General features: G+C 41.3%; 2 protein-coding genes across 6 annotated transcripts; both read right to left on the bottom strand.

Moving 5' to 3' along the window:
• On the bottom strand, window positions 1-24,576 carry LOC115731515. Of its 5 annotated transcripts, XM_048275879.1 has the most exons (5): window positions 24,113-24,576; window positions 23,691-23,846; window positions 23,154-23,262; window positions 22,519-22,757; window positions 7,065-7,139 (listed from the first exon to the last, which is right to left on the bottom strand). In XM_048275879.1, the coding sequence occupies exons 1-4, from the start codon at window positions 24,440-24,442 to the stop codon at window positions 22,561-22,563; spliced, it is 792 nt and encodes a 263-aa protein (XP_048131836.1). In that variant the 5' UTR covers window positions 24,443-24,576; the 3' UTR covers window positions 7,065-7,139; window positions 22,519-22,560. The 5 variants fall into 5 exon arrangements, with proteins under 5 accessions (XP_048131833.1, XP_048131835.1, XP_048131837.1 ...); XM_048275876.1 differs by lacking the exons at window positions 7,065-7,139; window positions 22,519-22,757; window positions 23,154-23,262; window positions 23,691-23,846 and adding exons at window positions 1-399; window positions 12,812-12,920; window positions 13,201-13,365; XM_048275878.1 differs by lacking the exons at window positions 7,065-7,139; window positions 22,519-22,757; window positions 23,154-23,262; window positions 23,691-23,846; window positions 24,113-24,576 and adding exons at window positions 1-399; window positions 7,778-7,886; window positions 8,305-8,460; window positions 8,727-9,123.
• LOC125314213 lies at window positions 16,073-17,695 on the bottom strand. Its single transcript, XM_048275875.1, has 4 exons — window positions 17,264-17,695; window positions 16,962-17,126; window positions 16,729-16,837; window positions 16,073-16,471 (listed from the first exon to the last, which is right to left on the bottom strand). The coding sequence occupies exons 1-4, from the start codon at window positions 17,663-17,665 to the stop codon at window positions 16,275-16,277; spliced, it is 873 nt and encodes a 290-aa protein (XP_048131832.1). The 5' UTR covers window positions 17,666-17,695; the 3' UTR covers window positions 16,073-16,274.
• Window positions 24,577-24,634: the final 58 nt, after the last annotated feature.

Genomic DNA, 24,634 nt, shown 5'->3' with positions numbered 1-24,634 from the left:
TGAACCAATTGGCTTCCGATATAATCTCCAGATTTAGCGGTCTCTACATGAGCATGATTCGGAGAGGATGAACAACATAAACTGTCCTAACATCAAAATGATCCAACACAACCTACGTATGACAAAACCGGCAGAGAATAGAAAGAAAGCAAACTCAAACCCTCCCGATGCGCCACCACGTGCTGCAGGTCCTAACATCGGTTCACGCCTGTTGTGGCAGCTTGCGCTTGATGCCGGTTTCCTTGGGGTTCGTGGCGATCTCGAATCTTTTAGCGGTGAACGAATCGCCGTTCCGAACAACTTGCCTTTTGAGATGCACGCACCCACAATAGCCCGGTCTTATCTTCTGCCCTCTCGCCTCCTTCCAATACGTTGAGGCCGCGACCTTCACTGCTTCCCCTGCAATTGAAGCTCGTTTAGGAACATGTCGAGATCGCCAATGTGTAATAAAATGCCAAAATTGAAGCTTACCATGAGTGACGAACAGCAGATTCTCTTCAGGGTATTTGTCAACGAGGGAGTGAATAGTGAGCAGGTATCGATCTTTCGCCCCAGATTCGCTCTCTCCCCCACTGTGGCAGCTGCAGCAATTTAGATGAACTCCAAATTAGACCATGCGATTACACATATTCAAACTTACATCTTAACACCATCTACATTCTAAGGCTGGTTTTGCCGTATAAAAACCTCGTTACCTCCTCGAACACCCGGTGCGGCGCGAGGTCCGCGACGCCGGGCGGAAACGAAGCCTCGAGCTTTTTCATGTCGAATCCCCACGAATCGCGATCCGTGGGATGATACCACAACGCGACGTCGTTTAACACCTCGCTCATTCCATATTCTATGGATGCCTGCAAAAAGAATTTATTGGATTTGGCTCGGCACTTATACATTGATTCCTTGTTATCTCAGTACATTGTTCTTTGGTGTACGGAAAAAAGGGTCTTTTGAGTTTGGCCTAAATGCCTTAACAGGGAAAGAATATATTGCAGCAGATCAAAGCTGAACTTAGATCTAGAACTTCCGGCCAGACCCATTAGGGTTAGGAGAGATTACTGGACCTTGATTCCTGATGTTGATGAGTCGGCGGAGTTGCCATCATCCAGCGCAACGTTCGTGGGCCCATCGCCCTCCGTGGAGAGACCGGCGATCAGCTCCCGCGCAGTCTCGGCGCACCGCCGGAACGGCGACGAGACGACCCGGTGGATCGGGAACCCGAGCTCGGCCCGGAGTTTCTCGCCGGTTTCGAGCGCCCTGATCCGGCCCTCGTCGGTCAACGGCGCGTCCCACGGCTTGGGGACCCTGGCCCACCACGACTCGTCGGCGTCTTCGTCAGCTCGTTCGCCGTGGCGCATGACGAGGACGTGCTGGTAATGGCCGGTAAATCGCTCAGGCTCGACGGTCGACGCCATTGCGAGCGGGGGCTTGAAAAATTGGTCGCGAAGAGCAGGTGAGTACGCGATTTTTGCAGAGCAGAGGGAAGATGAAGCAAAAGAACTACAATTAAATTCCTTTAAAACCAACAAAATAAACAATAGTTAATGAATAGCTAATGAGTTATAGTGGTGGCCAGATCAGTGAAAACAATAGAGGTGATTAGAGTATAATTTCAGCATAAAGATGTTTTCGTCAGTCCACGGTTAAAATATAGAGATAAAGTTTATAGCCGGTGGGGACGCCCTAGCTTTTCTACTTTTATCCTTGGTAGTTGAAAAATTAGGTGGCTAGCACAATAATTTGAGGAAGAGCAGGTGAATAGGTGATTTTTGAGGGACGTTAACAAAATAACGCGGAACTAAAACAGTCAAGATTGATATCACGTGAACTCGGAGTCCGAAGCAAAACAACGCCATATAATTAGTCGTTAAAATTTTTTTCACTTGCGCTTTAGTAAATAAAAATACCCGTAATAAGCATATGCAATTTCTACAAAGATAATAACAAGGAGTTAATGGACTAGTATAGTGGTTAACCTTCTTCCTTCTCTTTTCTGGAACTTGCGTATTTTTGTTTTTTGTTTAGATTGCTGGCGACAGATGTTATAGGGGTTTGGCATTTGTATACATGCAAGCTATCAGAAAATATTTCATTTTTTTTTTTGGTCGAAGGAACTTTGCGGATTACTCGGTACTTTATTGAAGGGGATTAAGTCATAAGCCTCGATATGGTGTGACCACGTCGAAAACCGGTCCTTTGATTGATTGGAATCGTGAAATAACAACGCGGAAGAGAGAATTGTGAAGTGATATACATATTTACGTGCGTGCATATATATTATATCAAGTGATTATATATATGCAATCTCGAGAGATAATACGGTGAATCAATAAAAATATCATGGTTATCTCTCACATAAAAAGTTATTGTAGAGACAATCCTAAATATCATGCTCCTTAAAGTCAAGGCGAATTAAGGTAGTCAACATCATTTAAAAACAAAATGAAAACACGCATGTCGATCACTAACTTTTGCAATTCTTATAGGCTGCATGCCATCTCCACATGATAACACTTTAGAAGCACAATTTCTGCTTCAAAAGTGTTTTTGAAGCTGAAATTCGTTTGGTAAAGACACTTCAAAAGTGCTAAAATCCATTTAAAGATATTGACTTATGATAGAATTTCTACTTCGTAAGTGTTGAGATCTGAATTTATCAAACTTTTTATAATTTTATAAAGGAAAATCAACTCCTTTATGGAGAAGTATAACCCCCCGATGGCGTTCGAATGTTGCCATTAGATTTATAAGGGAGCAACAACTTTTGAAAATTTTCCACTCTTGATCTAGTCTTGAATACACTCTTAGGCACATTGGTCGGTGACTACCATCGTGGAAAGGGCCGCATGTGGCACGTTGTTGCGAATATGTCGTAATAACCCATACGCTTTCTTGCACAACAATAAGTCTATAGGATCGACAGTTATTCAAAACAAAACGAGACAAGATACAAAATATAAAAAAAGGCCCCACTCTAACATTGTTTATACCTTCGATTAATGAAGAAGAATACGTCATTTATTTAAAAATCATTAAATGATATCTAAATATCAAAAAGCTCTATGCAAAAGGAAATGATTTTAAAAAAAAAAAAAATTTTCCTTTATTAAAAAATTTTTATAAAGGAAATACAAAATATCTCTGACAAGTTGAATATGTCCTCATAGCTCGAGCAAGAAATGATTGGTTATTCTGCGGTGGATGGGAATGTTTCAAGATAATTGAAGGTTCAATTCGAAGTCCCTAAAATTGAAAAAAAAAAAGTTCATGGGCTTATGATGTTGTCCTCGTCCTTTCCCGGGTTCCTAGATCGAGCTCTTCGATGGAGGAAGGGTGGACCGCGAGGGCTTGCTCGTGCGCAACGCCGCACATCGCCGAGCCTTTGTTGCTGAGATGGCTCCTGCTGCCGGCCAACTTGCCGGACCCCGGATCGCCTAATACCAGTAGCCATTTGGTTCCGCACGAGTTCAATTCCAACGAAGAACCCCTACTCCGATCCCCATATGCAAGTCTTGTCCCCTCACGTATCGCTGCCGCAACTCCAAATCTTGTTCTCACCCGAGAGCCAAGAGCACAAGGCGAGGCTCGATGACCCCAACTATTTTAGTCTTGCTAACCCCAAGCCACAAAAGAACCCAACCTATTGTAATTGCGTTGCTACATAAAAATATGACCTATTATAGTTGTGTCAATTTAGTCTTAAACTTTGTGTATTTGTGCCCATTCGGTTAAGTTGGTCGGGAAATTGCTGACATGGCGCTACCAGTGCTGACGTGACAATTTTTTTAATGGCATTTTATTATTTTTTTTTCAATTTTTTTCTTCTCTTTTTTGCTTTTTTTTTTTCCTTTCCTATCTTCTTCTTCCTCCAGCTAGGTCACCGGCGACCAACAAAGGCAAGGGTTGGGGCCTTCTGGCCTTAGGCAAAGCTTGCCCTCGCTAGCCTTTGCCTCGAACCGATTGCCGGACCTCAACGACTAGATGGAGGAAAAAGAAGATAGGGAAAAAAAAAAATATAAAAATAAAAAAATATTAGAATATTATTAAAAATTGTCATGTCTATGATTTCCGGTCAATATTGGCCGAAGGATTAAATTGACAAAAAAGTTTAAGATTGAATTGGCGCTATTATTTTTTCTTCTTTTTAAAAATTTTCTTAAAAACCTCATACCTCCTCGTACACCCGGTGCGGTGCGGGTCCGTAATTGGTAAATGAAGTCTCGAGCTCTTTTTTGACGAATCGCCACGATTCGCGACCCCGTTGGGATGATGCGACAACGCGACGTCGTTTGGATCTCGCACATTCCATACATACTCTGTGGTTACCTGCGAAAAGTTCAAAGCGAATGGGACCGGGCATTTGGTAAGAAGCACCTACTACTATTCCTTCCTTCTTATCTCATCATATTGTTGTTTTGCGTGAAAAAAGGCCTTCGGAGTTGGAGGTAGAAGTCTTACACGCAAAGACTGTGTCGCAATACATCAAGAACTTTCAGCGAAGCCCATGTGGATAAGGAGAGAATTACTCGAACTTGATTCTTGATGTTGACGAGTCAGCGGAATGGCCATCATCACCTAGCACAACGTTAACCGCGTCGTCTTCCGCCGTGGAGAGACTGGAGATCCATTCCCCGTGCCGTCTCGACGCACCGTTGGAATGGCAACGAGACAACCCGGTGGATCGGGACCCTGAGTACGGCCTGGAGTTTCTTGCCTGTATCGAGCTCCTTCATCCGGGTTGCTTCGGCCAATGGGGCGTCCCATGGCTTGGGCACCCTAGTCCACCATTACCCGTCGACACCTTCGTTGCTATAGTCGCCGTGGGTCCAAACCTTTGAACTCGGATACTAGTTCAGCTACTTCAAGAACTCAGATTATATTTGTGCATATATTTGATTATTAAATGTAATAATAGTTCAGCTCATTTAGTCAAGAACTTAGATTATATAAATTTTGGCAAATATTACGGGCATTTATAATTAATTTTTTAATACGATGGGGCATATTTTTCAAAAAATGTGAGTCCACAAGGACTTCTAGGCTTAAAAATGAGCTAAAAAATTTAAATAAACCTAATTTAATTTAATAATAAGCTAAAAATTAAAATTTTAAAAATGCAAACTTAATACAAAATTTATGCAATTTAAAGTTTATAAAATGGCTCAAAAAAAGTGTGGAGAATTACACGGACTTGCACAACCCTCGTCGCGGTCGCCCCACCATCGCCAACCAGGGTGTGGGATGGGCGTCGGTTTTGCCGGGCCCCAACTAGTGGCTGGCAACCCCCGCTGACAAAAAGATTTAGGACATTTTTGGTAGTTTTTCCCAATACAAAAAGATTTAGAAGTAAATTGATTTAATTGAAAGGTTTAGGGCTAAATTGGTATCAATGCACTAGGTTTAAGACTTTTGTGATACTTTTCCTCACATAAATGCGATAACTTCTTGTTATCATATAATTTCATTATTGATACTTTGTTGAAAACAAGCCTCAATGTCCATCACAGTGATTTATAAGAATATTTCCCTCTCCTTTGAATTACAACATCTCTCGATACGTCCACTCCTAAGCTCCAATGATTTAATTGTCCGAATTTCATCGTAAGTCTCATATTGTCGATTGGTATGAACTATTTTTTTTCTGGGAAGTTATTTTGGTTCAGAAGAGCTAACATATCCTATGACTATTGCGAAATTATATCCCAATGGAAGATGATTCATACGGCGTCAAACCTTTGCATCTTGAAAGTTGTTTTGGCAAGGCTTGATGAAAATCTTACCAGGTCAAAATTGAAATGTATGTCCCCTTTTATTAGAAGATTTAGACCCTGAACCATGATTTTTCTGAATGGGGAGAATTGGAATTTTTGCATTAGATGTCTTTATAACTTAAGAGGGAAAAAAAAAAATTTAAAATGGGGGGAAAAAGAAAGGGGGGGAGGTTTTTTTTAAGTAACATTGCAGTAACGATGCTCTTGTGATTACACTCGGTTCTCGACTTGTTCAACTAAGACTATCATATTTCGCACGGGCATGGATCCGCGACTTGAGTTTAATATGTCGACACAGAAATGTAACACATTCGCTAAACGGTGGCTAATCCGAAACCTCCAAATTTCAACTACTCTAATCTAATCAGCATTGCTATGGATCTGTGTTCGTTGAGGAATTGAGATGTTCAAAATCCTTCATATTCAGATTAAGAATGATGAATCACACCACATTTTCATTAATTATTAATTTATCTTTGCTAGCTCAATTTGTGGTAATTGAGAGCTCTTTTTACTATGATTGTGCTTGTTGATTAAAGATTTGAATGGTCTCTCAAATGGGAGTACCACATTCAATCTAAGGGTGTGTGTTGGGTAAATTTTTTACTCTTTTATTGCTTTTGCTCTTTTTCAAATCTTGCCATATACGCATCTTGACCTCTCTTCTTCTTCTTCTTCTTTTTATTCAATTTAGGAACTTTAAGAATTCGCCATATTGAAATGTTGATTGTAAATTTGTAGATGTTTGTTTACATATTTCTTAGAATGTTGAATGATACTTTCGATTTTGGAGAAAAAGTCCAAAAAAGTCTCTCTCTCTTTTTTTTCTATGTGTCCGAACATACAAGTACCAAGATTATCATCATTTGTTTCGCGAAGAATGAATAATTTTTTAAAAATATTTTTCTAAAAATGATCGCTTGTATCTTTTACAAAAATGAAGAAATGAATTTTTTTTTGGTCCACGAAATTATTTTGACATAAATTCTTATCAATATTTTCATTAATTTTCACTAACCAATTGTTAAAATAAATAAATAAGAAACATTTCATCATCCACGAAAATATGTGGACATAGATTATTGACAATATTTTCCTTATTTTTCAGTAACTGTTTGTTTTAAGTGATACAAATTATCATTTTAAATATTTTTTAAATCATTTCTTTTTCGTGATAAAGACGGAGCAAAAATGAAAGGAGTTAATGGAATCCTGTATTGAAAATCTGACAACACATGGGAATTTAGTTAGCGAACTTCATCAAATCCAATGTTCGACCATGAAATAAAGCCGTAACATAAACTGTCCTAACATCAAAATGATCCAACAAAGCCTACACATGACAAAACCAACATAGAAAGCAACATAAACCTTCCCAATGCTCCGTCACGTACTGAAAGATCAAACACCAGCTCATGCGTGTCGCAGCGGCTCGCGGTTGATGCCGGTTTCATCGGGGTTCGTGGCTATCTTGAATCTATTAGCAGTGAACGAATCGCCATTTCGAACAATATCCCTTTCGAGATGCGCGTATCCGAAATAGTCCGGTCGTATTTTGTGTCCTCTTGCCTCCTTCCAATATGTCGAGGCCGTGACCTTCACCCCTTCCCCTGCAGTTGAAGCTGGTTTAGGAACATGCCAAGACACAAGAACGCCCCTTCACTTTCCGTGCCATTATCACGGGGGAAGGGTGCAAAAACCACATGTCTACAGCTTTTATGTATCATAAAAACACTTGGCGGAGGCAATACCACGTCATCTTTTAAAATTAGCCGTGTGTATACCCTACATCGTATCGTATAGGTCGTGAAACTTGCATTACAATAAATTTATCATAAGCGGGTTATATGAGTTAATTTGTGTTGGATTATTTTTGATCCGACACAAACCCAATCCGACCGACCCCGTTTGACAGGACCAGTCATGTGTGTACCCTACGTCGTATGGGTTTGAATTTTGATTAAATTGATTACAAAGAGAGAAGTGAAATGCCAAAATTGAAGCTTTACCATGAGTGACGAACAGCAGATTCTCTTCAGGGTATTTGTCAACGAGGGAGTGAATAGTGAGCAGGTATCGATCTTTCGCCCCGGATTCGCTCTCTCCCCACCGTGGCAGCTGCAGCAATTTAGATGAACTCCAAATGAGACCATGCGATTACACATGCTTAAAACTTACAACCTTCAAGGGTAAATTCTTTTCAGTCTCGTTTATGATGGACGTAAACCTAAGTTGTATAGCAAAAAAAAAAAAAAACAAAAAACAAAAAAACAAAACAAAACACTTAACTTGTGAAAAAATCGCAAAGGGTAGTGATTTTAGGGAAAACCGATAATTCGCATAGTAAAACAATGTCGCTTCCACATTCTAATCCCACTTTAAAAGAAACAAAAACTCCCACCATGCGCGATTAGCTTTAGTTATGACTATTTGATGTAAATTGCTGCCATGGAAGACATCATCGAAGCTCCAATTATACACACAGGCCGAGTTCCACGTAAAAAAAGGAAAAAGGAAGAAGAAAAAAACCTCGTACCTCCTTGAACACCCGGTGCGGTTTGAAGTCGACGACGCCTGTCGGAAAGGAAGCCTCGAGCTTTTTCATGTCGAATCCCCATGAATCGCGATCCGTGGGATGGTACCACAATGCGACGTCGTTCATCATCTCACACATTCCATACTCTATGGATACCTGAAAAAAGCAATAAAAGTAAAGGCTATCGGACTGGCCATTTGATAGATTAGCAACTCGAATTTGTTGTTCTTCATGTGAAAAAAGCTCTTTGAAATTTGGGCTGAAAGTCAAAACGGAAAGAACATACTGCGTCCGAAAAAAAAAGGAAAAATCGAAAGCAAAGCGGTTCGACGTGATCAACATGTGTCAGCCTAGTTTTACTTTTGAGCAATAGCTTTATTTCCATTATCGGAACGGATGGGGATGAGGAGAGAGTACTAGACCTTGATTCTCGATGCCGATGAGTTGGCGGAATTCCCATTGTCCAGGTTTCCGGCGTCCACCGGGAAGAGACCGCTGATCAGCTGCTGCGCGGTCTCGACGCACCGTCGGAAAGGTGACACGACGACCCGGTGGATCGGGAACCCCAGCTGGTCCCGGAGTTTCCTGCCAGTTTCGAGCGCCCTGGCCCGGCCAGCATCGGTCAACGGAGCGTCCCAAGGGTTGGGGACCATGGTCCACCATGACTTGTCGGCGCCGTCGTCGGCGCGCTCGCCGTGGCGCATGACGAGGACGTGTTGGCATTGCTCGGGTCTGACGATCAGCGGCGACATTGCAACCGGCGAGTTAAGGGCGGTGAGGGCTGTGCGCTTAGGGAGCGAGAGGGAAGATGAGGAGAGAAAGCGAAGAGAAGGGCGATTTCGTGAAAGCAGAGCGAGATCAGGCGAAGTTAAAGCGTGAGTCCGGATTCGGCCAAGGGGGCAATATTTATAGGGAGATAAATATCGAGTCTTGATTAAAAAAAAAAAAACGAAATTTCCCATTTTCCCATTAGGCATTTGTGGCAACGTGGCCTAAGCAAATGCGAAGTTTCTTTTACGCGCCCTCGTGAAGAATCGTTTGCTGCGCTTACAAGTTGCAACGAATGAATACAAAATATTTGTGGTCTACGAAATTATTTGGTTATAGATTATTATCGATAATAAAAATATTTCCCATCAACTAATTATTTTAAGTGCTATAAATAATTATTAAGATAATATTTTCCAAATAATATCCTCTCTTTTTTTTTCACGAAAAGGACCGATCTGAAGCCTCATAAAGTGTTCGAATTTAGTAAATTAATCAAGGGTTTGACTACGAGAAAGTGAGTTTATGGAGAAATCTTGAGGACATTTACGACAATTGACATCAGCAGCAACACGGTTTAGACACAGCTGACTCCTTTTCACGAGACTTTTGTCTCACGAAGAACCGACGTCTTGACCAATTACTGATCACACGTTTTCTTGATCAAATTTTAATCAGATGTTGGTGACAGACGAGCATGTTAATCTTCCTGTCATCTTTATAGTCAAGCCTTATCCGAACATTATCTAACCCGCCGTATAATGTCGGCACGGCGGCGCAAATTGTTTCGATCGCTCCGGGGGAACTTCTTGAATTATACTCGATTCTTGACGATGCTCTTATATGGCTGTACTCGAAATTTGACGGGGTTCAACACGAACTCTGATATTTCGCGAGCACGCCAGGGACACGCGAGTCGAAGATCCGACACGCGGTCAACGCCAGCGACACGCGAGTCGGTGAGGAGAGAGGGGCCGGGGAAAAGCAGATCCGAAGGGCAGAGAACGGCAGGGGAAGGGGGGAGGAAGAGCGTCTCGGGCCATGGAGAGCGGCAACGCGCGGCCAGTGCCTGAGCAGGGAACGGCCCTCGTGTGCGGCGGAGCAGAGAGAGCGAACGAGGCCGGAGGGCAGACAGAGGGAGAGAGCGCCGGAGGAGAGACGAGCAGCAAAAATCACAGCGGTCGACGTCGTGGTTGGTTTAGCGGGACAGAGAGGAGAGAGAAAGATGAAAAGTGTGATATGTTTTCGGCGATGTTTTCAAAAAGTAAAGAGAGAGAGAGAAGAGAGAGAGACAGGTGAGGCGCGTGTCAGAGATTTTTTAAAAGGTAAAGAGAGGAGGGGAGGAGACGTGAGAGAGGAGGGAAAGCGGTGCAGACCGCAGATTACAGGAATTTCTTTTTATTGTTTATTTAATTTCGTGTCGTGTCGCTGTCCCGTATCGATATCAATGTTATTTAGATTGGCCGTCAACCGGCAGAAAAAAGAAGAAAAAAAATGAAAAATGAGAAAAAGGTAGGTGGAGGAGGAAAAAGGATGAAAAATGATTCCTCTTTTTTAGACGAAACTATTTTTCCACTTTTGAATATTTTTTGTTTCCAACGATGAAAAATGTTTTTTCTTTCTTCAATAGTTTATTTCATGTGAACCAAACGTCCGAAAATTCAAAGAACTTTTTCTTAAAATTTATTTTTCGTAAAATAAACGAAGCCTAATATTTTGTTGCCGGACGATTAACTTGATGTCGGCCCTCCACGCAAGAGACGAGGAGATGCTCTTTGAGCCTAAAAGATCCATGAAGATTGAAAGTCGATGAAAGGCCGGAGCCGCCACCAGCCGCCTCACTAATTTTATCCTGAAACATCCATTATCGGCTCGGGTTGAATCGAAAGAGGGGGTGTGCAAAATGCCATTTTTTCAAAGACCTTCGTCGTACGGCTCGAATTTCGCAAATACAACGACACGACACGATATGATACGTCACGACGTAAATGAAGAGTTCAATCACAAGACGAGTAAAATTTGCCAGAGATATCTTATGAAGGGTTACACCCAAATCCTCAATACTTCGTCGGAACAACAAAACTAGAACGGATGACATCAACACGGAGTTGTCGAGCTCCTCGGTTGGGCAAAAGTCGGGAGTACGTCGAAGCATCATCGACCCCGTTTCGTCTGTCTCTGTCTTGTGTGCAAAATATAAGAAGAAAAAGCAAAAGAGAACCGGCGGTTTCCAAGCAATGAGGACTGAGGAGAGTCTTTGCTAAAGATAAGGTTTATCCATCAAAACTTGATCTCTTCCGCCGTTCTCAAAATTTAAATTTAAATTCGAATTTCGGAACTAAAAGTCTTTCCACAACTTAATGATGTTTTTCTCAATTTAAGGAATCAATTTTGTCCTCATCATGTGACCGTGTATCTATTTAAACTCATTCTGTACGTCAGTAGTAGAATGGCAAGGAAAAAAAAAAATTCGAAGTTTCTTTTACTATCTTTCAATAAAGTTTCTGTTGTAATATTAACGCGCGCAAACTAATCAGAATCTTACAAATAAGTTAATGTAAAAGCACAGAAAAATAGTGAGAAACGATAAAGGACACCAAATATTATGTGATTTGATCTGAATATTGATACATATATCCACGAAAGAGTCCGTACAAATAATCACTCTGATGCGTCGTCCGAAGCAAAAAAGCAGAACTCCACAACATTATTTTGTGTGCCCTACTGAAGAAGTCAACAAATTATCTTTGACGGGGCCCACAAAATATTCTACGTGGGTTTTAGACGATATCTTGACTGCTTGTGCCGCTTCTACGAGGAGGAGGTAAAAAGCAACCTTAACTTTTGTCTTCTTTCATTTATTACTCCGTGGGCCCCATAAGCTTATATGCCCTTCCTTTTATTCGCCCAAAAAAAAGAACGCGGAAGAGAAGTCCACGAAGCCAAATCTCGTCAAATCTTGCATATTTATCTCCGTAGAAATTCAAACTCGAGACGTAAAAAAAAAAAAAAGTTACAGTTTCGCAGGAAGGTTCTTTCCAATCTGTTCGTGCCCTTCCCAGCAATTTCGTCTACTGTCAATTGCAACTCCGCTCGACACGGGTCTCCAAGAAATTGTGGTGGAAGATTCGTCGTCTCGTAACATTTCCACTACGAGTCTTAATATTATATAATGAAAGAGTCAGCAAAGATACGAAACTCACAAAAACCAAGCTGTTTTGCCGCCCATCATTTGTATTTAGGAAAACTTGAGCGACGTTCCACGTGAGGTATCGTTCACGTCGGTGTCCTCGGCAAGCACCGGATGCCGGTTTCGCCATAATTCCCCAACAAGCTCGAACCCACCGGCTGCGGACGATTCGCCATTTTGAAAGATCTGCCTTCTAAGCTGTGCGTATCCATAATAATCCGTCTTAATCTTGAATCTCCCCGCGTTCCCCAAATGTGTCAAGACCTCGAATTTCACCTGCCTCCCCGCATAAACGTGAAGGGACCATTCCGATACGTGAAGCCCCATGATTGTTTGATTACGTTAGCTTTACTTAGAACTTATAGCATGGAATTATTGGCGTGATATGCGATGGTCGGAAAAGATCTTCTTCCGGAAAAAGAATTTCACCAAACAGTAATCATATGGATTGTGTAAGCGGGCAAAATACTTATAATCTTTTGTCGAATGTTCTTGTTGTAATAAACCTAATCATTACAGCTTTCAATCTAATTGCATGGTGGAGCTTACCATGAGTGATGAGTGGCAAATTTTCTGAAGGGTATCTATCGGCAAGAGAACGAATAGTGTGGCGATATCTATCTCTTGCCTTTGGCTCAGTCTCTCCCCATTGTGGCAGCTACAAAAAAAAATGAAACTTTGATAGTCCATTATACACTAGACGAGGTCGGGAATCCTCTCAATTGAGATAAAACATGGGATAATGACACGGGTGGTCCCGAATTTGGGCTAAATATGCAATGTGATTTCCAAACGTTTAAGTTGTTCAGTGTGATCACTATCATGGAGCCGCACGGCACACGTGTGTATTAACCAAATCTAGTCTCGTTAAACGAAATTTACAAAAAAACAAAAAATCTATTTTTCTGGGGCTTCAAACTATTGAAAATATTTTGTACCTCGTTGAACACTGGCTTCACTGTATGATCCAACGTTTCTGCTGGAATCAAGGCTTCAATCGTAGGAATGTTGAATCCCCAAGCCCCATGATCTGCAGGATTAGGAGGAGGATGTCTGATTGCTATGTTGTTGAACAACTCACCCAATCCAAACTCTATAGATACCTGCCAACAGAAACTGCGTGTTAACCATTATTTTATACAAATAGTAAGTAGCGAAAACCTAAGCATCATTAATTAAATCACATATGACTAAACAATTTCAGATGAATGTGAGAGAGGGACTCCTGGACCTTGAACTTTGAAGGGTCAATGCCACTGTCGCTTATCGTGACGTCAGGGCCCTTGTCCGCGGCCGCGCGAACGTCAATCAGTCCGAGAGCAGTGTTTTTGCATCTTCGGAACGGAGACACGACAACCCGGTGGATCGGGAAGCCAAGCTGGCGGGGAGTCACTGGGCCGTCTAGACCGCCCTGGCCCGGCCTATCTCTCCCACAGCCTGAGGGCCGTGGACGGCCATGATGGGTCGGTGTCGTCAAGGCGGTCGCCGTGGCGCATGATGATGACGTGTTGGTCGCGGCGAGGTTGCTCGGGTCTGACGGTGGCCATACTCGCAGGAGTGAAAATGGCGAGGGAGTGGGAGAGGAACTTCGATGGAGAGAATTTGGGAGTTCGCCACATAAATTCTCTCTGAGTCTTAGGAGAGGCACAGATGTTCGTACATGTAAGTGGGAGACATTGTGTTTTGATTTCCTTATTACATTTTATAGGGTTCTTTACTATCTGCAGGTGCCTTCCGAACAATTTCTGCTACAATCAATTAAATGGTTATAATATATATAAAAAAAATCCAAAACTGATATATCTATCATAATTTATCTCAAGCTAATTTTTTGACCACCGAAAACTCCCCATAGTGGTACACCTATACCGAATTTATCCTCCGTTAGTTTCCATTAAACTTTTCATCAAATTACTGAGTTGGATAACACATAACAGTTGATGAGTATATCAATTTGGAGTTTTTACTCTCCGTATCGATTTAAAATTTTTCATGATAATAACCAAATTCAACGGAAATTAAAAGAGGATAATTTTGTTACGATTGCATTGACTTGAAGTTTTTTAGTGGTAAAAAATTAGTTTAAGGTAAATTTGTCGCAGCTTGAAGTTTTTCGAGATCAAAAAATTAATTTATGATTAATTTTTCACATCTGTATTAATTCGGGACTTTCCGTGATGGCAACCTTGATAAAAAAAAATACACGCGGCATATTGATTCCTGAATAAAAAAAAATGTAAAATGTGGCTGAAAGATGGGAAATCTCTTTAGAGCATGACTTGGTGGAGAAGGGTTGATCAGGAGACGCGCTTTGGCTTTGGAAAAAGAACCAAAAAAGTTTTCAAACCTTAATAGAATGAACAATGACCTAAGAAATTGTGGTGGAGGTTTCATCGTGGTCACGTGATGTTTCCCGACAAGATCTTAGACTCTATGCAGTTTCGGATGACATTATAAAACGAGGTGAACTTCCCGAAGAAGCTATCTAAGCATATTCTTCCACGTGCGACGGATTCTACACGTTTCTCCATTCCCGACATTTTATTTTATGGACAACCCAATAAATACATAATTTCATTTATCCCTCGCATACCTCAATTGTAACGTCTTGAATTTAACTCATTGAGATTTTATTCACTTTTAAGCATTGTCGGTTATATGAAAAGACGCATTCTTGAGTTAATTCCAATATATATATATATAGTTAATTCCAATATATATATATGTATTGAGTTAATTCCAATATATATATATATAGTTAATTCCAATATATATATATATATATATATATATATATATATATATATATATTATATATATATATATATTTCAGAAGCACCCTCTTCCCTTGTTCGGTGAACAATTCGATTCATTCCCGACCTCTTTACTATCTTAAAAGCCTGTCATGAACCGCTTATTATTCAGGCCCTTTAGCTCCGACGACCGCTCCCCGCCCTTATCGAATTGGGCCGTTACATCAATATTGAATTTTTGGTATGCTGTATCCTACTGCAGGTTGCTTAAAAGAATTTAGAATCATGAATTTTTTTCCTCTTCCCAAATATTTCTATGCAATTTATTTATTTATTATTTTTTTTAAACTCCCTTTACCGAACTCTCCTCCCCGGAAAGGCACGAAAAAAAAGGCATTGCTTGACAATTGTAAGCAATGACCCCGTCGTGTTGACTTTTTGACCTCCTAGTCTATCCAAAGTCCAAGCGACGACGTTTGAATGATTATTTTCAAGTTTTAGCAGTGAAATGACTTTTATTGTCAGAGGACACATAATTTCTCTTTTTATTGGCAAGAAAAATTTCGTGGACTCATGTGTATCTATACTCTACGCATTTTCCTCAAAATCGACAAACTGTATAGAATTGCTTGTCGCTTTTTACTTGCTCATCTTTAAAAGCTTGTTAATTACCTAAGTTTGATGCCATGCTTAGATCTTCGAAACGGGATAGATCAAAATTTGACAGTCGGAAAAGTTAAAAAAAAAATTAGAGTTATTAACAAGAGGATTTTGCATGCTTTAGATCTCCTAAATTTGATAAATCAAAAAGTAGATGGTTAGAAAACCGAAAAATGAGAGCAAATTTTAAAAAGTTTGGCTAGACCGACCCGGAATGTATTCCGTTTGGTCCAACTCTCTTGTCAACCTTATCTCTCTTGGAAACTCCGGCCCAACAACTTTCGGGCCGAACTTAAATTGGAACAAATTTTTTTATTGGTGGTCTAATTTATTAGCTGATTTTTTAGTTTGACTCTATGAGGACCCGAGACTAACATGGACCGACTGAAGAAGCAAATTAGAGAAACGAACATATCACATTCAATGTCGGAACAAAAGAAGATAACACAGTCACAAATAGTCCCGCCTAATTGGCAAAAGAATTCCCCTAATATATGAAAGAATTAACAGCGAAACGGAATCATGAGACCAATGCTCTTTTTGCCGTCCATCTTATGTAATACGACAGATAGTGCAGCATCGGACGTGAAGTGTGTCGATCACATCGGCAACCTCGGCAAGCACTTGATGCCGGTCTGGCCATGGTTCCCAAGAAGCTCGAACTCCCCCGCCTCGAGCAGATCGCCATTTCGGACAACTTGCCTTCTTAGCTGTGCATACCCACAGTAATCTATCATGATATTGAATCTCGCGGCGTCCTCCAGATGTGTCGAGACCGTGACCTTCACAGCTTCCCCTACATAAAGTGAAGGGAAGATTCCAGTACATGAAGCTTGATGATCGTTTGAGTATGTTTGCTTCACTAAGATCTTCCGGTACGAAGTTATTCGCGCAATATTACGTCAATGGATAAGTAGGCCATGCACTTAAAGTTTTTATCGCATGAAGTTGTTGGTGTGATATACCTAAGCTTTATAGCTTTCAATCTAATTGCATGTAACAATATGGATGATAAATTTTCGGAAAAATTGAAATATAAAGTAAGAAGCATACCATGACTGATGAGCAGCAAATTTTCTGAAGGGTATCTATCGGCAAGAGAATGAATGGTGTGGAGATATCTCTCCTTTGCCTTTGGCTCTGTCTCTCCCCATTGCGGCAGCTACAAAAATCAAACTTTGATCATATACAATCAAGGAAAAAAAAAATCCCATTTGTTGGCAATTTCGTTTTTTTTTAAATTATATTTTTGTTAAACATTTTAAAAATATATTTTTTTTTTGTACCTTACTGAACACTGGCTTTACTGTAGTGTCCAAAGCGTCTAGGGGAATCAAGGCTTCGATTTCAGGAATGTTGAATCCCCAATCCGCATGATCTTCAGGACTAGGAGGAGGATGTCTGATTGCTATGTTGTTGAACAACTCCCCCAATCCGTACTCTATAGATACCTGCAAAAACAGAAAACGTGTCGTAACATGTTAACGTGTCCTAAGGACCACAAGCTAGGCATCATTTGATATATGGATATATGACTAAACGAGTTAAGATGAACGGGAGAGAAAGAGAGAGGGAGAGACCAACGGACCTTGACTTTTGATGTGTCGATGCCGCCATCGCCTGTCGCCGCATCGGGGGCCTCGTCTGCAGCCGAGAGACCGGCGATCAGCCCGAGAGCGGTGTCGACGCACCTCCGGAAGGGGGACACGACGACCCGGTGGATCGGGAAGCCGAGCTGGGCGGGGAGGCCCTTGGCTGTCTCGAGTGCCCTGGCCCGGCCGACCTCGGCCAACGGAGGGTCCCATGGCCTGGGGGCTGTGGACGGCCACAACCGGTCGACGCTGTCGAGGCGGTCGCCGTGGCGCATGACGACAACGTGCTGGTGGTGGTGAGGTCGCTCGAGTCTCGCGGCGGCCATGTCAACAGCAGAAAGAAGGGCGAGGGAACGAGAGCGGAACTTCGTTAGAGAAAGATTAGGAGCTCTCAGCATAAATGTCGCGTCTCTTAATGCCACGAGATGCACAAATCAGAATACATTTATAAAGAGGTCTCTGATTTTTACTTTTTCCTGTTCATATTTTTAAGATAATTGACGAAGAACTTCTGAACAATTTCTTGTCCAATCCCCCCCTCAGAATTCACGCGGACATTGAAATTTCTTCGGCGTGTAGCTCGGTGGAAGAAATTGTGGGGGAAGATTCATCGTCGATTATAATATCTTTGATAAATGAACCAACTTTTGGGTTGGCAAATCAGTGTCGGTTTTTGCGGGGCTGTAAAGAAAAAACAAAGGTTGACTTCTTCTGTTTTATTTTTTTTTTTGGGGGTCCTTTTTTGGGGTCATAAAACAAGTTGAACTTAAACGCTGAAGCTAATCTAGCATGTTGTCCTTCCTTCGTTGCTAGCGGGGTTAGGAGACCCCTTCCGCCGTTGCTGGTGGCCTCGCGAGGGGGTCAGTCCTCACTTGATGCGGCGGCGGTCACCATGACCGCCAGTCGAGGGCAAGGGCCCTCGGTCGCTCATGCGAGGGTGGCAGCCCCCCATAATAGGCTTCCAAAAAAGGCTCATTGCCTTCGCTGTCACCCTACTGAGGGGTTCATCTAAAAAAAATAGAAAATTATGACACGTTGGGACACGACACGATACGACACGATATGCGGGCATTTCATTTATAAAAAAAAAAGAAAATTCCGACACTTTGTGTATTAAATGTATATTTTTATGTATGCATTATCATGCATATATAAAAACATCTCGGTGAGTGTTTTTTTTTTTTCTCTTCTATTAGAAATTCACGATTAAGATTTTTTGGGACCGGCTGGGTATATTGATGTTGGGGTGGTTGCATATATTACTTAAGTATATATATTTTTAATAAATTTATTTTTGACTTCTAATTTATTAAAAATGCTTAATATTGATCCCGTGTATGTCGAAACGGCATGTCGGGATGCTGGACTTGCGGGTCGCTAGCATGTCCGAAGCACCGATCACACGTCGATCGCATATAGAAGAGTGTCCGACACGACGCGGAGGCTTCCGAAGAGTGTTGGTGCTTCTTAAGAGTAAATAGAAGGATTATGTAAAGAAGGGCGACAAGTTCTACAATTCAAATAGCAAAGAAGAAGTTTCGGAACTAAATTGACCGATTGACAAAGGTTTTAGGACTTCTACCGTTGTTATCCCTCCATAATTCAATCTTAAAACTTGAATCCTTTCTATTTCACAAACAACTTGTAATATGTTGTCAATCTTATAGTAGATAAAAAAAATTGTCACTTAAGCATATTCCAATGAAATATAAGACTAGAGGGAGAGTGGTCAGACAAAAGCCGAAAGCCACGAAAAAACCATTATTAAAAACCACAAAATACAAACAATTCTATGTTCCAGTCGGTCATCCCAGTTTCAGTTCGCATCATGTTCGATTCGTCCTCTCCAGCGAGCACTTGAAGCTTTATTTTTACGAAAGGTGAGGTGGTGATGGGGATGCTAATGGTCGATTGGTAGTTCCTCGGAGACAACTCGCTCGCCTCGCCTTCTCCCATCAATCCCCAGCTCAAAGTGTAATAATTCGATTGCAAACACCAAAACCATGTCCCAAGACTGCCTTGATGACCCGTCAAATTCGCTCGAATTAGGATGAATTCAGTAAGTGTGAGAGGCTCTAGGTTCCGTATAGGTTCCCTTGAAACCCGAACTTACCCATTGAAATAAATTACTCAGTTTTTGAAACTTGAAACTTACCCCGTAAACTGGAATCTACCTTATCACAAGTTTCAGAGTTTTTTTTTTTTTTGGGTCCAACACGGGTTTCAGAGTTGGTTACAAGGTTTAGAGAGATTTCATCCGTATTCTTAATTAAATGATTGTAGTAAATTATTATATTTAATGATTAAAATTTGCTGCTATAATCTACTAACTACAACTCGTATTTAGACTTACGAATAAATATGAAACAATAAACAATAATAAAGTAATCAGTCATAAATATGGCTGAAATGGAAGCTCAAATTAGTGGTTTCTAATTACACACTCATCATAAGTTGTCATGGAATACTATAGGATTGTGCAAAGAAATATAAGAAAAAAAATCACAAAAACTTATTATAGGTTCCAGGTTCCATCTACATGTCGAAACAAGTTCTCTAATTTTTGAAACTTGAAACCTACCCCGCATACCTTGAAACTATGCTCACCGCTAGAATTCAGAAGCTTTCAGCTCTTAGCTCGTCGCAAAGCTCTAGACTCACACCCGAGCAATTATGAGGGAGAGCGACACCAAGTACAGTATGATTGAAGACGAAGAGCCACAGGAGAGAGCGATAGCAAGCACAGTATGATCAAACACAAAGAGTGACAGTTGCTTACGACTCGGATAGGAGAGGGGCGAGCTTGTCCCTTGCCCGTGGCCGGCACCGGTAGAGGAAGAAGAAAAAAAGAAAATTAAATTAAATCAAAATTCTATTTTTTGGTAATTTTTCCTAGGAAAATCAAATCAGATTTTCATACAAAATAGCGGTAAATATATTCCTATTCATTTTCAGGTTTTAGCCGAACATAAAAAAATATTGTTATTTTGCCTTTTTGGAAAATGTTTTATAGAAATCTTTCATTTTCTATGAAACAAACGGAGCCTAAATTGTGGTAGACTTTTATTGAATATCTATAGATATGGGGCACTTGTTTAAGAAGTGTACTTGCACTAACCTCACATCAATAATTTCTTGATTTCGAAAACTAATCTTGCCTCATTAAATAATCATTATCAAAATCAAAACTTCTTTCCAATGTTCAGCTAGCTAGAAGTTTTTCCGACTATAGGAGTATTTACCAAGAAAACAATCGCACGTTTTTATTAATTTACGCGGCGTCGATCGAAAATAATTTCACCTACAAATTTAGGGTTGACTAGCATGTATATTGGAACATCAATCAAATTACTATAATCTAGAAAATGATTTCGTAAAGGAAAATAATTATGTGACTATCCTTTATTTACTATCCCATATGCATAATAATTTATTTACCAAAAAAAAACCGTTTATTCTGAGCTACAAAAAATAAATAGCAAATAATTAGAAGGGATATGTGTATTAGAAGTTCTAAAACTCGTCACGAAAGCATAATTAAATCCTAAAACCAAAGTGAACGAGTCTTCTGACCCAAAAAAAAAAAAGTGAACGGGCCTTGTTTCTTGTTCGGTTGTTCCCATGCAGCCAAAGTACTGCATGTAATCTGACCAAAAAAAAAAAAGTACTCGAAGTGTTGCCAAATGTAGACCATTCAACACTGGCTATTTTGTCATCTAGCAGCCGAAACTTTTCTTCCTCTGGAGTTTCCCCCCAGCCGCCACCTCCTCTCTGAAGTTTTTTTTTTTTCTCCTGCAGCTTTGTCGCCGACCCTCTCTCTCCCTCCCTTCCCCTCTCCCTCTAGTCCATATTTTTTTGATCTTCCCATCCCTCTATTCGTCAATTTTGGGGACGAGCGATCGACATCTTCTACAAAAGTGAGCTCTGAAGATCGAAGTATGAGTGTTTCAAAAGGATCTGCTCTCTTCGTATCTGCTCGCTCGCTTCGGCTTCGGATGCATTTTGTAGATTGTCGAGCACTCCGCAAGTTTTCGAAGCTTTTTTTTCCTGTCAATTGGATTATTTGAAAGTAATTTTGTGATCAACGGGTATTTTTTTTTATAGCTATTTTCTCTTAATCTATAGTTAGAACTAGATTTGAGTGCCATTTTATCCCAATCTAGATATAGGTCCGGGATTTACAATACGTTTTTTGTACTTTCTCAACCTATTTGTATTGTTCTTATTTCTGTATAGTGATGGAGCTGGGGATGTCGAACCCAGGCACGCACCGCCTTTTGGCAAATTTGTAGCTATTGGAAAGGGATTTTTCGGTGTGTGAAGTGATGATGCGAGATTCGAGTGATCGGCCGCCGGTTCTGCTTAGATATTATGATAGATCTGTCCTTGAGGAATAAGCAAGTTTCTATAGTCCGTACCAAGTTTATATACTTTTCAGATTTACCTGTTTTGTGGGATTTTCATTTTTATTTTAAGTGATGTATGTCTCTTTGATATGAAATGAAGATTTTTCTTTAAAAAAAAAAAAAAAGAAGCTATTTGATCCTATATAGGTTGCAATTTATTCACGCGTCACTCAAATGATTTCTATAAACTAGGATTTTTATCATATGTTTGCCACAATAAACAAAAGCCTTGTACAAAACCGTAATGTTTGAGGATGCTATCTTAATCATGAACTAGAGGTGATCGGTTTCAGAATGGGTGGTTCCCACCCTAGAATTGAAAACCGCCTGCTAGAGACCGGTTCTATAAAATGCAAATCGTGAACCACCCGCTCATTCCATGTATCCATCCGAAAACCGAACTACCGATCCGATCGGGTTCCTGGGTGGATCCATGAAATCGGTCCCACCGATCCATGGATAATGCCATCTCGATGAGCTATGAAGCGCATCATAGCAGGAATCTAAGGAGAACCACATTACATTCCACGAATGCTTGCCGCGATTAAACATGTCAAATTTGTGGTGGACATAGCTCATCCCATGATGAAATACTAGCTCCAATGGAATAATCAGAAATGGATTAACAAGAAGAGCAGATCTAAACTACAGCACTTTCTTGAAGCCTTTGTCTGACTTCGCATGCAGTCTTGGGAGCTCAAGCGATGGCGCAGCTCCGGCACTCGAGTAATCGATTACAGGACATAGAGAGACGATGATCATGCACGTGGGGAGGAAGAGATGGCTGAGAATAATTTTGATGGCGGTCGAGACATGACAAAACCAACATAGAAAGCAACATAAACCCTCCCAATGCTCCGTCACGTACTGAAAGATCAAACACTAGTTCATGCGTGTCGCAGCGGCTCGCGGTTGATGCCGGTTTCATCAGGGTTTGTGGCTATCTTGAATTTATAAGCGGTGAACAAATTGCCATTTCGAACGATTTGCCTTTTGAGATGCGCGTATCCGAAATAGTCCGGTCTTATTTTGTGTCCTCTTGCCTCCCTCCAATATGTCGAGGCCGGGACCTTCACCCCTTCCCCTGCAGTTGAAGCTGGTTTAGGAACATGCCGAGACATAAGGACGCCCCTTCACTTTCCGTGCCATTATCACGGGGGAAGGGTGCAATCACCACATGTCTACAGCTTTTATGTATTGTAAAAACACTTAATTTAGCCAATACCATGTCATCTTTTAAAGTTAGCCATGTGTATACCCTACATCGTATAGGTCATGAAACTTGCATTACAATAAATTTATCATAAGTGGGTTATATGAGTTAATTTGTGTTGGATTATTTCCGATCCGACACAAACCCGATCCGACCGCCGACCCGTTTGACAGGACCAGTCATGTGTGTACTCTACGTCGTATGGGTTTGAATTTTGATTAAATTGATTACAAAGAGAGAAGTGAAGTGCCAAAATTGAAGCTTTACCATGAGTGACGAACAGCAGATTCTCTTCAGGGTATTTGTCAACGAGGGAGTGAATAGTGAGCAGGTATCGATCTTTTGCCCCGGATTCGCTCTCTCCCCATTGTGGCAGCTACACCAATTTAGATATACTCCAAATTAGACCATGCAATTACACATGCTTAAAACTTACAACCTTCAAGGGTAAATTCTTTTCAGTCTCGTTTATGATGGACGTAAACCTAAGTTGTATAGCAAAAAAAAAAAAAAAAAAAAAAAAAAAACAAAACAAAGCACTTAACTTGTGAAAACGTCGCAAAGGGTAGTGATTTTAGGGAAACCCGATAATTCGCATAGTAAAACAATGTCGCTTCCACATTCTAATCCCACTTTAAAAGAAACAAAAACTCCAGCCATGCGCGATTAGCTTTAGTTATGACTATTTGATGCAAATTGCAGTTATGGAAGACATCATCGAAGCTTCAATTATACACACAGGCCGTGTTCCACGTAAAAAAAAAAAGGAACAAGAAGAAGAAGAAGAAGAAGAAAACCTCGTACCTCCTTGAACACCCGGTGCGGTTTGGAGTCTACGACGCCCGTCGGAAAGGAAGCCTCGAGCTCTTTCATGTCGAATCCCCATGAACCGCGATCCGTGGGATGGTACCATAATGCGACGTCGTTCATCATCTCACACATTCCATACTCTATGGATACCTGAAAAAAGCAATAAAAGTAAAGGCTATCGGACTGGCCATTTGATAGATTAGCAACTTGAATTTGTTGTTCTTCATGTGAAAAAAGCTCTTTGAAATTTGGGCTGAAAGTCAAAACGGAAAGAACATACTGCGTCCGAAAAAAAAAGGAAAAATCGAAAGCAAAGCGGTTCGACGTGATCAACATGTGTCAGCCTAGTTTGACTTTTGAGCAATAGCTTTATTTCCGTTATCGGAACGGATGGGGATGAGGAGAGAGTACTAGACCTTGATTCGGGATGCCGATGAGTCGGCGGAATTCCCATTGTCCAGGTTTCCGGCGTCCACCGGGAAGAGACCGCTGATCAGCCCCTGCGCGGTCTCGACGCACCGTCGGAAAGGTGACACGACGACCCGGTGGATCGGGAACCCCAGCTGGTCCCGGAGTTTCCTGCCAGTTTCGAGCGCCCTGGCCCGGCCAGCATCGGTCAACGGAGCGTCCCAAGGGTTGGGGACCGTGGTCCACCAAGACTTGTCGGCGCCGTCGTCGGCGCGCTCGCCGTGGCGCATGACGAGGACGTGTTGGCATTGCTCGGGTCTGACGGTCAGCGGCGACATTGCAACCGGCGAGTTAAGGGCGGTGAGGGCTGTGCGCTTAGGGAGCGAGAGGGAAGATGAGGAGAGAAGGCGAAGAGAAGGGCGATTTCGTGAAAGCAGAGCGAGATCAGGCAAAGTTAAAGGGTGAGTCCAGATTCAGCCAAGGGGGCAATCAATATATATAGGGAGCTAAGTGAAAATTTGTCCTTCCTC

This window comes from Rhodamnia argentea, chromosome 3 (genome assembly GCF_020921035.1).
Source record: "Rhodamnia argentea isolate NSW1041297 chromosome 3, ASM2092103v1, whole genome shotgun sequence".
Taxonomy (NCBI): domain Eukaryota; kingdom Viridiplantae; phylum Streptophyta; class Magnoliopsida; order Myrtales; family Myrtaceae; genus Rhodamnia; species Rhodamnia argentea.
The sequence above is the reverse complement of the archived record's forward strand: the minus strand, read 5'-3'. Positions and strand labels throughout refer to the sequence as shown.